At 49.8% G+C, this 14323-nt stretch overlaps 1 protein-coding gene across 6 annotated transcripts in view; it reads left to right on the forward strand.

Annotated features, from left to right (window-relative positions):
- The first annotated feature begins 1031 nt into the window (after positions 1-1031).
- SEC14L1 (SEC14 like lipid binding 1) overlaps positions 1032-14323 on the forward strand; it is a 56667-nt gene continuing 43375 nt past the window's right edge. For 2 of the 6 annotated variants that reach the window (XM_084749037.1, XM_084749035.1), the window contains exons 1-2: positions 1032-1217; positions 3436-3528. In XM_084749037.1, coding sequence (XP_084605163.1) covers positions 3466-3528 — 63 coding nt within the window. In that variant the 5' untranslated portion in view covers positions 1032-1217; positions 3436-3465. Of the gene's footprint in view, positions 1218-1430; positions 1545-3435; positions 3529-14323 lie in introns of those variants that run through there. The other 4 variants (XM_084749039.1, XM_084749040.1, XM_084749038.1 and 1 more) reach the window with 3 other exon arrangements.

Below are 14323 nucleotides of genomic sequence, written 5' to 3' on the forward strand. Positions count from 1 at the left end.
CTGCCTCTGCCTCCCGAGTGCTGGGCCCCCAAAGCATCTTTTAAAGGTGAATGTGATCCTTAGGGTCACTAGGATCCTAACCCTGAGTGGATACAAGTCATCAGCCAGTCTGAGTAACAGTGGGTAGCAAAGCTGGAAAATGGTTTGGGTTGGAAAATAAAGTGTGATGCAGCAATGAATGACATGCTTGTGTGATGGGTAAACAAGGTCCTGAAGGAAATTACCAACCGCTGCTGTGCAAAGGCAACCTTGAAAGTACAGCCAGCCCTCCTGGGTGACTAATATGAACGGAACAACAGTGACATTGATGGAGAAATTGTGTGTTGTGTCTAAAACCAGCTTTGCTGTGTGGGTGGATGCGCCAGGCATCCGCTTATCGTCACCGCCCTTCCTCAGGACCCGTCGCACTTAAGTTTTAAAGTTGGAGCTGTTGAAATGCAAGGCATATCTAGCAGCCCACCGAGGCCCCTCGCTTTAGCTCCACCCCACAGCCTGACATTCCCCAGCCATCAGGATGTGATGACAAGGGTGGCTTGGGTCCCACCCAGCTCCTCCCCTCTCTGTTTTATCCATCACTATAGGGGATGCTTCTGAGCGGTCAAGAAAAAGATGAAGCACGCGGGGGAAGATCCAGACAGCGCAAGCGCGCAGTGTCCAAGCTGGAGGGCCAGCTTAGCGGACGTCCCGCCGAGGTCCGGGTATCCTCTCCCCAGGACCCCAGCCCGGGTTCGCATTCGAATTTTTCCCGTGGTCCCGGGCCGCTAATTGCGAAGCCCCGCCCACCGCTTTCGCCCCACCCTTCCCCGTGACGCACAGGGAAGGAGCCTCAGGGGCTGGCTTCCCGAAAGCGCGAACTACTTCCTGAGCTCCTCGTACGCACGCGCAGATCCGTAACTCGCGCCGGCGCAATACGGCCTCAAGCCGGGCGGTCGCCCCTCCCCCTCCCTAGCAACCGCCTCCCGCGCCCTTCCCCCGCCCCCCCCTCGGCCCGGTGTGCGCACGCGCGTCCCTCGGGGCTCGCCCCTCCCTCCCCGTCACCCGTAACAACCACTCGAGCCCTCGCCGCGCCCCTCCGCCCTCCCGCCCCTTCCCCCGTCCCCGGAACCGGCGGTCCAGCGGCGGCAGCCGAGCCTGTGGCACGGCTCTCTACCTGCGGAGCCGCCGGCATGAACGCATCCTGCCGCCCCGCGTCCCCGACCCGGTCCTTCTGACAAGAGGTAAGCGCTCATCGTCGTCGTGGAAGGCTAGGAGCGCGTCCCGGTCCCCACCCCCGGCCCGGTCCCTCTGCTGGCCGCGGCGGCGGGAGGCGCTCGCCCTCTCCGGGACTGCGGAACCTGCCGGGTCCCTTAGCCACCGCCGCCGCCCGGACCGGGGCCGACCCTGGGTTGATTTTCAAATACCAATTATCATGCAATAGAGGCAGCCTCGGCCTCCGATGCCATTTGTCGGTGGTCACTCCGGATGCCCGCGCAGGGCGTGGATCTGGACCAGTCCCCCTCCAAGCCGAGATCTGGCCCGAGTTCAGGCCAGTCTAGTCACTTTGGGTAAGAGTTTCTTATAATACAGGCATCACGCAGTGCTTGCATCTTCTCCCCTATCCGTCAGCACACGGGTAATCATTCTCCTTTTATTTGGGAGATACCTGAAAACTAGTTTTCTCAATTAAAAAATGTAAAGGATTATTAGATTCCCTACCGCACACCAGCACTGTAAGGTTTACGAGAGCGAATGGAACGCGGTCTCCGCGCTCCAGGACGCGTTAGCGCCTGAATCAAGATTTATGAAGGCTTGAGTTTGGAGGAGAGCTGAGTTTGGCTCATGGCCTCTTGGTTTGAGAGCTGGGAGTGTAAGATCGTCTGACAGAGTTGGAATCAGGAAAGCCGAGTGGCATGCTTTGAGGTCACCCAGAGTTACTAGCCTTTGTAGTTTTTCAGCTGGTGGAGGGTGGTTTTCCAGCATAACCTGCTCCCTCCGAGTCCTGTGCCAAGCAAACATACCGGAGAAAGTTTCAGACCTGTTTAAGGCAATGTAAACATTATAGAACTGCAGCTGTATAGATACCAATTCCCTGAAGTTTATCAGCGTAGGGTTTTTGTTTTTGTTTTTACAGCTAGAATTTGAGATGCTTTAGGTACTCGGTTTTGAACTTTCGAATGTCTTTTCCTTAACATCCTACTTCTGACTGAGCCTCAGCGGGACTGGTGGGCTCACTGAGGTTTTCTTACCCCGCCCCACCTTTTGTTTTCCTCTGTCTTTTAAGTAGGCGAGCAAACCGTTCCAGATGACTCTGAGCACCGGGGTGTTTGCAGAGAAAGCCACCCTTGCCAGCATTTGGGTGATTATGTATGCAAAGGAGGGTCCCTTGACCTCAGGCTTGAGCGGGCCATTGATTACTTTGCTGGATCAAGGCTTCAGGAGGCTGGAGGGTTTTGGACCCCCTATAGCCCAAGAAGGGCAGCCTCCCTGCCATCTGTAGACAGTCTCTGAAATGGGAGCGGGCTGCTAGAAAACAGGAAACAACAAAGTTCCCTTTGAAGGCAGCTCTTGAGGAGTATCCCATAATTTGAGAAACAGCAGCGGTTTTGTTTGTTTGTTTTGTCGGCCCTCCCCCTCCCGCTTTTTGTGTCATCTTCAGAGCTTATGCCTTAACACGGTACTATTTTTATTTGGCTCTTTGTAGAAGTTGTTCTAGAGAAAACAGTTAGAATAATTGAATCCTAAGATTTCATTGCTGTGGAGGACTAGATCTCCTGACCCAGGCTAGAGACTCAGGGGGAGTCAATAAATGGGCAGACCATTATTCTTAATGCCTTGGCACTTACCCCGTCAGACTGTTTCATTGTATCATCTCGTGTGTGTGTGTGTGTGTGTGTGTGTGTGTGTGTGTGTGTGGTGTGTGTATGTGGTGTGTGTATGTGGTGTGTGTAGTGTGTGTAATGTGTGTGTTGTATGTGTGTGTGGTATGTGTGTATGTGTGGTGTGTGTGTGGTATGTGTGTAGTGTGTGTGTGTGGTGTGTGTGGTGTGTGTATGTGTGTAGTGTGTGTGTGGTATGTGTGTATGTGTGTAGTGTGTGTGTGTGGTATGTGTGTATGTGTGTAGTGTGTGGGTGTGGTATGTGTGTATGTGTGGTGTGTGTATGGTATGTGTGTATGTGTGGTGTGTGTGTGATATGTGTGTATGTGTGGTGTGTGTGTGTGTGTATGTGTGGTATGTGTGTATGTGTGGTGTGTGTATGTGTGTAGTGTGTGTATGTGGTATGTGTGTGTGTGGTGTGTGTATGTGTGTAGTGTGTGTGTGGTATGTGTGTATGTGTGGTGTGTGTGTGTGTGTTTGAGTTTGGGATTATGATGGTCTTTATGGTATATGATAAGTGAATTCAGACTCACTTTTTTCTGTAGTATGGTCATTTATTACACATATTTCTGTTTTTCAGGAGTAAGAAGATTGCTATTGAATTACAACCATGGTGCAAAAATACCAGTCCCCAGTGAGGGTGTATAAACATCCCTTTGAGTTAATTATGGCTGTAAGTACTTGACATTTCCGTTTACTCTGGCTTCTTCTTAAGATTAAACTTGGATGATCTGCAAACAATGTTCATCGTTATCATTGCTTCACTTGCTGTCTCTGTGCTTATGACCTGTGTCCAGAGTCTGGGACGTTTTTAAGATAGAAGCCTCTGAAACTGCAAATCTGCAAGCCTGTGTTTTTGCAGTGTATCTGAGGCGATGTGTAAGCTTGCATCGTTACCCCCTTGGAGAACACAGAAGGCAGAGCCTGACCTGGGAACTTGGCTGCTTTTCTTTGTTCGAGCAGCTGCCGGACAGGAGTAAAGACAGGGAGTGCAGTTCTTTCCTTCTGCTGCTTGTTTGGGAGAGAGCGCTGGTCCTGAGGGAATTCATTTTACTTCATCTCAGGACTGAGCACTGTGGGGTGGAGGTTTCCCTGCGTGTTAATAAGTAGCTCTGTTCAGTAAGTTTTCCCACCAAATAGCAAATCCACGATTCAAACCAGAATTCCAGGAATAGTGTAGCTGAAGTGCTTTTTAGCTGCCTGAATTGGGCTGACAAGCATTCTGCTGGATTTAAAACAAGCTAAGCACTATTTCCAATCACTTGTAAATTATAGTGAGCACTCTGTGCCTTTTCTTTCTTTCTTTCTTTCTTTCTTTCTTTCTTTTTTTAATATTTATTTATTTATTATGTATACAGTGCTCTGGCTGCATGTACACCTGCAGTCCAGAAGAAAGCATCAGATCATATTATAGATGGTCATGAGCCACCATGTGGTTGCTGGGAATTGAACTCAGGACCTCTGGAGGAGCAGTCAGTGCTCTTAACCTCTGAGCCATCTCTCCAGCCCATCCGTGCCTTTTCATTTGTGGTTCTATTATGATGTGAGGCCCATGTGGAAATGGCCAACGCACCCGGAGAGTGCATCTATCATAAACACCCAGGACGCACCTGTGCCACTGCAAGGGAGTAACTCTGCTGTATCCGGGGTCCTGTGCTCACTCCTGTCAGAAGGAATAGCCCAGGCTGGCCTGGGACTCACACTCTTCCTGCCTTGGGCTCCCCAGGGCTGGGCATTGCAGCTGGGCACGGTTCTGCACGGCTGCCTCTCCTTAGTCCTGGGCGACCGTTACCTGTTTCTGTAGAGAAGCTCAGCTTCTGCTGCTCAGGGAACTTCTACTCAGCAATATGCTTCAGGTCGGCTAGATCGGGAGTCTTGAAAAGCAGAATAAAAACTCAAATGCTCTCAAGGGGAGAAGCTTGGTTTTTTTTTTCCTGATTGAAGTATTACTGATTATGCACAGTGAAAGACTGTGTAGCCATGCAGTTTTGTCAGTTTTTGCTGTTGTTTTTTGGTTTTTCTGTCTGGGAGGGATATTTGCATCTTTTACACAGACAGCTCCTTGTACAGCTCCTTGTCAGGTGTAAGGCTTGTCTGTAGTTACTGCTGGGGGCTTTGTATCTTAAAATAGTTCTGTATTTCCCTAAATGTTTTGTGTGAATGACGCCTTTCTATTTGTATGCTGACTTGGCTTTTGGTTGTGTGGAACAGCCCGCCCTCTCCCCTGAGGACACCCCCTCCCTCAGTCAGCTTGAAAGGAGCTTTGTTATAGGGACAACACACTGTGATAGGAATCACACGGAAGTTCAGGAATTCGCTCGGGACAGGCTGGAGCCTGCTGGGGGAGCGTCGCTCCTGGAAGCAGTTAGCTGTGCTTGGAACCCACCCCTCTGCCGGAGCCGCTCCGCCCCACCACCCGCTCCTGCGCCTTACTTTGTTTTCTCCTGTGGCTGCCACTCGTGGGCCTGCCGCGCTGGCCACAGCTGCTGGTGCTAGTTCAGCTCTGCGGCATTTCTTGAGGCATCTTTCCGTTTTTGAGGGGCCAGTTCTTGTTACGTTTCCTACTTCACATTCCAGAGAGAGACCAGACCCGTCCCTTTCATCCTTAGACTGAGGCTCAGGGTGTCCACTTTGGGAGTCACGTGACCTATCTTCAGTTTGCAAGGCTGCTGGCTGGAGTCAGGGAGGGTGTGTGGGGAGGCACCAGGATGGGGCTGGCAGGTTATGTTTGCCAAAACTTTATATTTTAAAAAGCTTAATGTGGCCTGGTGAGGTGGCTGAGTTAGTGAAGACATTGGCTGCCAAGCCCAGGAATCTGAATTTAATATTGAGATTCACGTGGCAGATGACTTGTCATCTGACTTCCAACCTCTACACTTGCACTGTGGCATGAATACCCCCCCCCCCTTAATAAATTAAAGAAATAAAAAAGAAATATCTCTGTGAGTCTGTGTTCAGAGGCAGATTAGCCTCTTTTGACTCCGACTTCATATAAAGGTGTCCTGGTTGTGTGAGTGTTCAGACTCCTTAATGCCCTGTACTGTTTTCAAAATGAGAAATTTTGCTTTGCAAATTTTATGAATGACTTTTGCATAAATTCAAATTCTTAGCCACCCCCAGTTTGTTGTTTGTTTTTTTTTCCTTTTTTGGGGTTTTTTTTTGGGAGGAGGTTCGAGACAGGGTTTCTCTCTGTAGCCCTGGCAGTCCTGGACTCACTTGTAGACCAGGCCGGCCTTGAACCACAGTGATCTACCTGCCTCTGCCTTCCGAGTGCTGGGATTAAAGGCGTGTGCCACCATGCCTGTCTGCCACCTCCAGTTTTAAAAATAAGCCACTTGTAAACTGCGTTTGTTTTTGGAACTGACTAACTTCCGTTTGGATTGTTAATTTTTTCCTTAGGTCTGAAAATAAAATATATTTCCTTCCTCCTTCCAGAACTAGGATGTCAGTGCTCCCCAGGTTTGTTGTTGTTGTTTTTTTTAATGTTTTTTGAGGCAAGGTTTCTCTGTGTAGCCTTGGCTGTCCTGGACTGGCTTTGTAGACCAGGCTGGCCTCAAACTCACAGTGATCCTCCTGCCTCTGCCTCCTGAGTGCGGGGATTAAAGGCGTGCGCCAAGTGCTCCAGTTTTGTACAGCCCCACTCATCCTTTTCCTAACTGCGATTCTGAGGTGTGATCTCCTCGGTGTCGACTTTGTTTTATTTATTTATTGTTTTATTAAGGCAAACAGTAGCATACTGTGTAGTGTGTAAGCCAGCTCCCTGAGAGCTGCAGTGTAGCTCATCCTCAGAGGAGAAGAGGCACTGAGCAGGAGAAGGCTGGAGGATCCTTCAGCTTACACCTGTGTCCCTGTGCAGCCAGGGTCTGTGACTATGGATTACAGAAAATTGTCAGGTGAGCCCTGCCTGGTGCACACAGTGGGGTCACATGTTTTTTTTGTGTGTGTTTGTTTGTTTTTTTGGTTTTTTGAGACAAGGTCTCTCTTGTTAGCCTTGGCTGTCCTGGACTCGCTTTGTAGACCAGGCTGGGGTCACATGTTTTAATCGCATTTTAATTGAATTAATGAAAGTTCGCTGTTGACTTGAGTATCAAAAACATTTTTAAAATGTTGAAGGTTTCTTTAGTTCGTTTGAATGAAGCAGTGGCATTTAAGCAAACAACTGAAGTGCTGGTTTTGAACAGGCGTTTGTGACATTCTGTGGTGTTCTAGTGAGAGGTAAGCAGAGGCTGCAGAGGTGGAGCAATGCCAGCTCCTTGCCCTGTGGGAGGGGAGGGGATTTATTGGGGGAGATGAGATTCTGGGGTTCAGTGGTTTTTTTTCTGTCACCCACACTCCTGGTCACGTGCATTCCAACATAGTTTGTGAAGGTCCTGTCCCACGCTTGTGTCCGTGTCTTCAGGTGTGAGCCCTGTGGATTTCCTGGATGGCTTTTCCCGTCTGCTTGCTTCAGTCCCCGTGCCTAGCCAAAGGGCTGTGGTTTCCTAGGAGTCCCCAGTGTGCCCCCACAGATCAGAGGTCAGGACCAGGCAAAGGCTGATGTGCTGGGGTGCCGTGTCTCCTTTTGAGAAACCTAGGACAAAACACGCGCTTTAAAGCCTGGGCAGGGGTAGCCGTGCACGTGACGGCAAAGGAATCTCAAATTCAGCCTGGGTGGGCCATGGCCACGGAGCACTAGTGTTTCTTTCTGTCAAGCACAGCTGTCCCTTTGGACACTTGAGATGTGTGGTGGAAGGGTTCTGATGGCTCCCCCCAACCCCTACAGCACTCGTAATGTCTAGTCCTGCTCCTGCCCTGGCATCCCCCTGTGGGGGTGGGGCACACTGGGCACCCTCCCCTTTCCCTCCTGTCCCTGGTGGCCCTGCTGCAGAGCTGCCCTCTCATTGCTGTAGTGCAGACACCTGGAGATTGTGCCTTTGGTCATGCAGTTTGTCCTTCTGTCTCTCAGCCCTGTCACCTGGCCACCCTGAGCCCTTGTTCTTAGGTAATAGTGACCTAGTTACTTGTCCGTGTTCCTCTCAGTCTCTGAGCCCCTCAGGGCACCCTGTGGAACCCCCACCCCCCACTGGCTCTGGAGGTGACTTTCTGAGACCTGCGACCTCCTGTGCTGCCTGCTATCCCTTCAGGGCCCTTCCTGACTGAGCCCTGGCCTTTGAGATACTCTGTCCTGGCTTGGTCTGTGGGCCTGGTGCCTCTCTGCCCCTCCATGTCTTTTTATATTCCGTTGCCTCACATGTTTGCCTTTCCCATCTGTCTCTTCAGATCTTGTGCAGCGTGTCCTGCCCTGCTTCCCTGTCTCGAGGCGTGCCTCATGTTCCCTTCCCTTCCCTCGCTTTCTTTTTCTTTTTTCCCTTTCTCTGCTGAGGGATGAGCCCAGGGCCTCCCGCACCCTGGGCACGCACCCCACTGCTGAGGCTCACCCACACCTCCAACTTGTTCTAAGTACTATGTCAGTCAGCGTTAAGTCCTTGGCTTGTGATTGCATTTGCTTTTTTCCTCAAAGGTCCTGAGTGTTCCTCAGAGCATGGGGTCGCCTGTTGTTTCCCTGGGTCCCGAAAGCCTCAGGCATGCACGGGCTGAGCAGTGGGTTTCTGCCTGTTCATCTGAACCCCGAGGATGAGGCCTTGACTGTATTTGGTGGGAACTGGGTTCTACACTGCAACTGTGACCTGCTGTCACAGGCTTTGTGTTTCCCTGGGTCCTTATGTTGTCCAGGGCCGCCCGAAGAAGGCCCCTTGGTGGCGATGAAGCCCAGTGCTTCGTTACCTGTGAGGTGTGCAGAGCTGTTGGCACACGCTGTAGCATCAGTGAGAACGACTGCTGCGCACATGAAGAGCCAGAAGCCTTGTCTGTGCTGCAGTTGTGATTAAATAGCCCAGCAGAGAAATACAGCGGTGCCCCCGCCCCTGGGTGCCCCCGCCCCTGGGTGCCCCCGCCCCTGGGTGCCCCCGCCCCTGGGTGCCCCCGCCCCTGGGTGTCCCCGCCCCTGGGTGTCCCCGCCCCTGGGTGCCCCCGCCCCTGGGTGCCCCCCGCCCCTGGGTGTCCCCGCCCCTGGGTGTCCCCGCCCCTGGGTGTCCCCGCCCCTGGGTGCCCCCGCCCCTGGGTGCCCCCGCCCCTGGGTGTCCCCGCCCCTTGTTCCTTAGGCTTCTTCTCATTTCCTGCTTTATATCTCGCAGTCTCTCTCTAGACAGCTGAAAGGATGAAAAAGAATTTTGCTCAGAGTCTAGATGCAAATTCCTCCCCACTCCTCAACCCCGATAATTTTGCGCCCTAGTGGATAGCCAGTGGTGGACAGCTGCATCCTCCTCAGCCCTTTTCTGTTAGCTTTTGCCCACCTTCAAGTACCAGACTCCTCCCCTCAAAAAAGCCCCTTTTTATCCACAGATAGCTTTTACATCAAATGAGATTTATAGTTAAGCTTTATTCTTCCAGCCGTATGTAAACAAGAAGAAAAAGGAGCCTACATTTCCCTAATGAGTCCCTGTGGGCTCTGTAGGGCGCTGGGCAGAATCCTGAGCTATTAGTTCATCCTGAGCAGATGGCTCCCTCCCTGTAGATAGGTAGGGTGGACTGTCGCCGAACCCACAATATTGGTATCCAACCTTTTATTATTTTTTATATTTATTTTATTTTGTGTGTATGAGTGTTTTGCCTGCATTTATGTGTGTACATCATGTATGTGCTTGGCATGCTCAGAGGTCAGAAGAGAGTATTAGATCCACTCTAGATTGGGAATTACAAATGGTTGAGTTGTCAGGTGGGTGCTGGGAATTGAACCTGGGTCCTCTGCAAGTACAGCCAGTGCTCTTAACTGCTGAGCCATCTCTCCAGTCCCCTTTTATCATCTTGAACTTCTTCCTTTTACCATAATTTTCATCCCTGGGTCCTTTCTATTTCTGATTCTGGTTTCCAATTTTGTGGTAATTAGGCACCATGTTGTAATACCTGTTGTTTGATCTTTAGACCGTCTGGTGTGTGGTGACTTCCTTTCTTCTCCTTCCTGTGGATGTATGGTTTAGGCTGGCCTTAGACTCTGGATCTTCTGCCTCCATCTCCCATGTAGCTGAGATTACAGGGCAGCACCACCATGCCTAGCTAGAGTTAATTTCTGCTCTCACAAAGAAGCACATTGCTCCAGAGGAGACTGGGCTAGAGCTCTGTATCGGTGCAGCCTGGTAGTGGAGGAGTGGGGTCCATTTCCTCTGATGGCGATGAAGGGGCCTAGACGGTTATGTGTGTGGCGTGTTGTGCTCCCTGATGAGGTTGGGGTTGAGTACCATGCCCTGTGGCTCTCAAACAAGCTGAGGCGATTGGGCCGACTGTCAAAAATGGGCCATTCTTGTCTGTATGTGGGGAGCCAGGCCTTTCGCTGCCTTCACCCCACTCCCATTTTAGCCCTCCAAGTCATGTTTACTGTGGGGGCCAGTTGTGGGTGCTGTAGCATTCTGTAGAGAAATGAGGTAGGTCCAGATTTAACTCCAACAACAACAAGATCCCTAAACACGGCATTATGGGAAATTTCAGGCATACACAAATACAGAGAATGGCAGACTGCCTTGTACCCACGCTCCGGTTCTGAAGTGTCATCTTCTTGCAGTGATTTTCCCACTGTTCTCCCTAGTACCCTAAGTCAGATTGTTGATTTATTGGAAAGTATTTCTACAGCTTTAAACATAGCCATGTTCCCACTGCTGTTAATAGCCATCCTTCCTTGGGATCACCTGTGCCACCTCTTTTTCAGTCACCTAAAAAGAAAATGGTTTTATTGCTTCCTTCAGTGGCTCTCAACCCCGCCAGGGTCACACACCAGGTGTCCTGCGGATCAGACGCAGTAGCAAAACTACAGGTGTGAAGTAGCAACGAAAATACTTTTTTTTTTTTGGTTTTTCAAGACAGGGTTTCTCTGTGTAGCCATGACTGCCCTAGACTTGCTTTGTAGACCAGGCTGGCCTCGGACTCACAGAGATCCACCTGCCTCTGCCTCCCGAGTGCTGGGATTAAAGGCATGCACCGCCACATCTGGCTAATGAAAATACTTTTATGGTTAGGGGTCACCAGAACTTGAGGAATGTAAAGGATGACAGTGTTAGGGAAGTTGAGAGCTGCTGCCTCACCTGCCTTCTGCTTCCAGCAGAATGGTTTGCATTTGGGTGCCTGGCTCTTGGCCCCTGTTGGGGTGGGGGGCCCTATTCTGAGCTCCCCTCCTCCTCGTTTGCATCCTCACTTCTGATTTTGTTAGGGGAACTGGGTCCTTTGTCCTGTGCCCTGCCGCTGCAGCCTTTGCTGATTTAATTGTTCTCCTAAGCCGGGAGGCAGAGGGCCTAGCCTGAATACAGCCATTTAACACTTCTTCCAAGTGCCGATGTAGTGGATGTGCATGCCCAGTGCCCAGTCCCTTCAGGTTAGCTGGGCTGCCCTATTTATAGTTGCTTTTGACTTGGGCTGCATGCTTGTTCTGAGCACCATGGCTTTATTGGCAGGTTTCTGTGGAGTGTACACAGGAAACCGTTGGTGGAAGGCTGGTCCGTGGGAGGTGGGATGTGACCAGGTGTCCCCTTGTGCTGGCTGCTTGGCTCTGCCCTTTTCCACATGTCTTTCATTCTAGCCTTGCATGGAAACTACCACTGTAGAGAGGGGCAGGTTAGGGTAGTTTGGCAGCTGTTGGAGTTGGTCTGTATTTCTTGGTTTTGAGTCTGTTTAGGAATGAAAACTGTGTTTTCCAGTGGTGCTGTGGTAAATGTAACATGTCGGGTACTGCCTGTCAGCCTTGGGAAGGGCGTGCTTGGAGGCTGGGGTGGCAGCCTTTCCCTTTAAGGAAAATTGTATGCAGTTCCTGTAAGTTCCAGCTACTGAGGAAGCTGATGCCAGAGAATCACTTGAACCTAGAATTTGAGTACAGATTGGGCAACATAGTGAGAGCTTACTGGAAGGATGGGAAGGAAGCGGAAAGAGACTGTCTGTCTGTCTGTCTTTCACAGATGCACGCTGCTCTGTTTTGCACCCAGGGGTTAGATGGTTACTAAGGTCCGTCTTGCTCTTTATCCTGAAAGTATATTAAATAGATTTGTCTTAAGGACCGGTTGGTCTTGGGAAGAATACCAGTGTCTCCACATCGTTTTTGCTTCTGATAATGATTTTATCTCCTGTGTTGGGGATTGAGCTACATCCCAGCCATTGGTCATGAAAGTTGTGACAGGTCACATTGGAATAACTTTTGGTTAGATGCATCTGTGACTTAGATTTGGATCATGGCCCGAGAGACTCTGGTGCAGGTCAGGGATTATGAGTCAGCTAGAGTGTGTGTTCTGGCTGACATGGAGCATTGCTGCAGCTGCCTGAGAAATGTGCTGGCCACACAGCATGCGCTTCCTCCAGTTTCCCGCTGGATACAGGGTTCATTTTAAGTAACATTCTTGATGCTGGGAGAGTGGTAATCTGATCGTTTTTTGTTTGTTTGTTTGTTTGTTTTGTTTTGTTTTTTGAGACAGGGTTTCTCCATGTAGCCTTCTCTATCCTGGGACTTGCTCTGGAGACCAGGTTGGCCTCGGACTCAGAGAGTAATCTGATTTTTTACAAAAAGATCTCTCTACATCTGAGAAGTTGTTATTGAGTCTGTTTTCTCAGTAGCTGTTATTCTGTGATGTCAGTTTGTCCTAATCATGAAATGCATTTCTTTTCTCCTCTGTGTTTCTTGCTTGTACACATATTAAAAATCAAGGCCAGAGCTCAAAGTTGCAGGTAATTATATTCAGAAGAAAATTGACTTAAGGATAGTTGGTGCTACAGTGCTTGCTCCCAGACCCCAGCACCTGCATTTACTAGTTAACAGCATTGTTTAGAATGCTAATTCTTAACTCGCTAAATTCACACTTGGCTCAGCCACCATTTCTAGGGGTAGGCACACAGTCTGGGGTCTCACCATGAGGTACTTTGCTTCTGAAACCTGCTCAGGCGGGGGAACTGCTGGGTTAGACCTTTTTTGGGAAGTTTGGAAACAGGTGGATTCCAGTTACAATCTTTTAAACTTAAAATTTCAAAGGAATAAATAGGCCCTGAAGCAGACTGCATAGTCAGCTCTTCTGCCTTTCTTGTGGAGAGTGGGCACACCCTGGCATACTGTCCCCTTGCTCTGTGGGCCTCTCCGAGTGCTGCTCTTTGGGGTATAGCTAGTAACCCCAAAGTTATGTTAACAAATGGTGATTCCCTGCCTTCATCACGTGGATGACTTTATTTGCTAATTTTTAGGTAGATTTATACTATAAAATTTTATGGTTGTAAAGCATGCATATGATAAATTCATGTAAATGCACTTTAAGTATATAGTTTAGGGTATTGAATACAGATGTAATTAAATACAGTGCATCCCTCTTAACCATCATTGCAGCCGGCACTGTGCCAGCAAATGCCGACACACATCCCAAACATTGTTCTGCTCCCTTCTGTTGTCAGTGCTAGTGTGGAACCCAGGGCCATGTAGATGCTGGGCAGGTGCCCTACCACTGAGCTACCCACCCCTTACTCTCTTCTCTGTGTCTGTAAATCTGTCTTCTCTAAGTTCCACCAAGAGGTGGAAGCAGTTTTGATCTTTTATAACTCACTTATTTTACTTAACCTAATGTTTTCAAGGCTCATCCATGTTGGGTAAAAATTCCCTTCCCTCTTCTTTTTTCTTTGTTTGTTTGTTTTTGAAACAGGATCTCACCATGTAGCCCTAGCTGACCTGAAACTCTCTGGCTGGGCTGGAACTCAGAGCTCTGGCTGCCTCTTCCTTCCAAAGATGTTACCACCACACTTGGAATAGAATCCATTGTGTGAGGCTGGGTGTGGTGGTGCACACCTTTAATCTCAGCACTCGGGAGGCAGAGGCAGGTGGATCGCTGTGAGTTCGAGGCCAGTCTGGTCTACAAAGCGAGTCTAGGACAGCCAAGGCTACACAGAGAGACCCTGTCTCAAAAAACAAACAAAAAGAGTTCATTGTGTGTGTACACATACAACTATTTATCAGTGAACATTTTGGTTGCTACTGCCTCCCTGCCCACCCCCACCCCCCCAGACAAGGTCCCTCTATGTAGCCTTGGCTGTCTTGGAACTCATCTCTGTAGACCAGGCTGGCTTTGAACTCAGAAATCTGCCTCTATCTCCTGAGTGCTGGGATTATAGGCGAGTGCCACCACCGCCTGGCTGGTTACTTCTGCCTTTTGCCTCTGAGGTGTAGTGTACACTTCAAGCATTTTCTAAGGAATTTATTCTGTGTGTCTGTTATGTGTGTGGCAGTGAGAAGGCAGCTGACAGGAGTTCTTCACTTCTTCCACCATGACAGTCGGGGATTACACCGTGTCAAATGCCTTTACCTTCTGAGTTATTGGAAGTGTCACCCTCTGCACTGTCCTTCTGAGTTTGTTAAGATTTAGTTTTGTTCTATGTGTGAGTGTTTTGACTGAGCCTGCATCTGTGTCCTGTGTGTGTGCCTG

The sequence above is a fragment of the Acomys minous genome (genome assembly GCF_964271855.1).
Source record: "Acomys minous genome assembly, chromosome: 12".
Lineage (NCBI taxonomy): Eukaryota > Metazoa > Chordata > Mammalia > Rodentia > Muridae > Acomys > Acomys minous.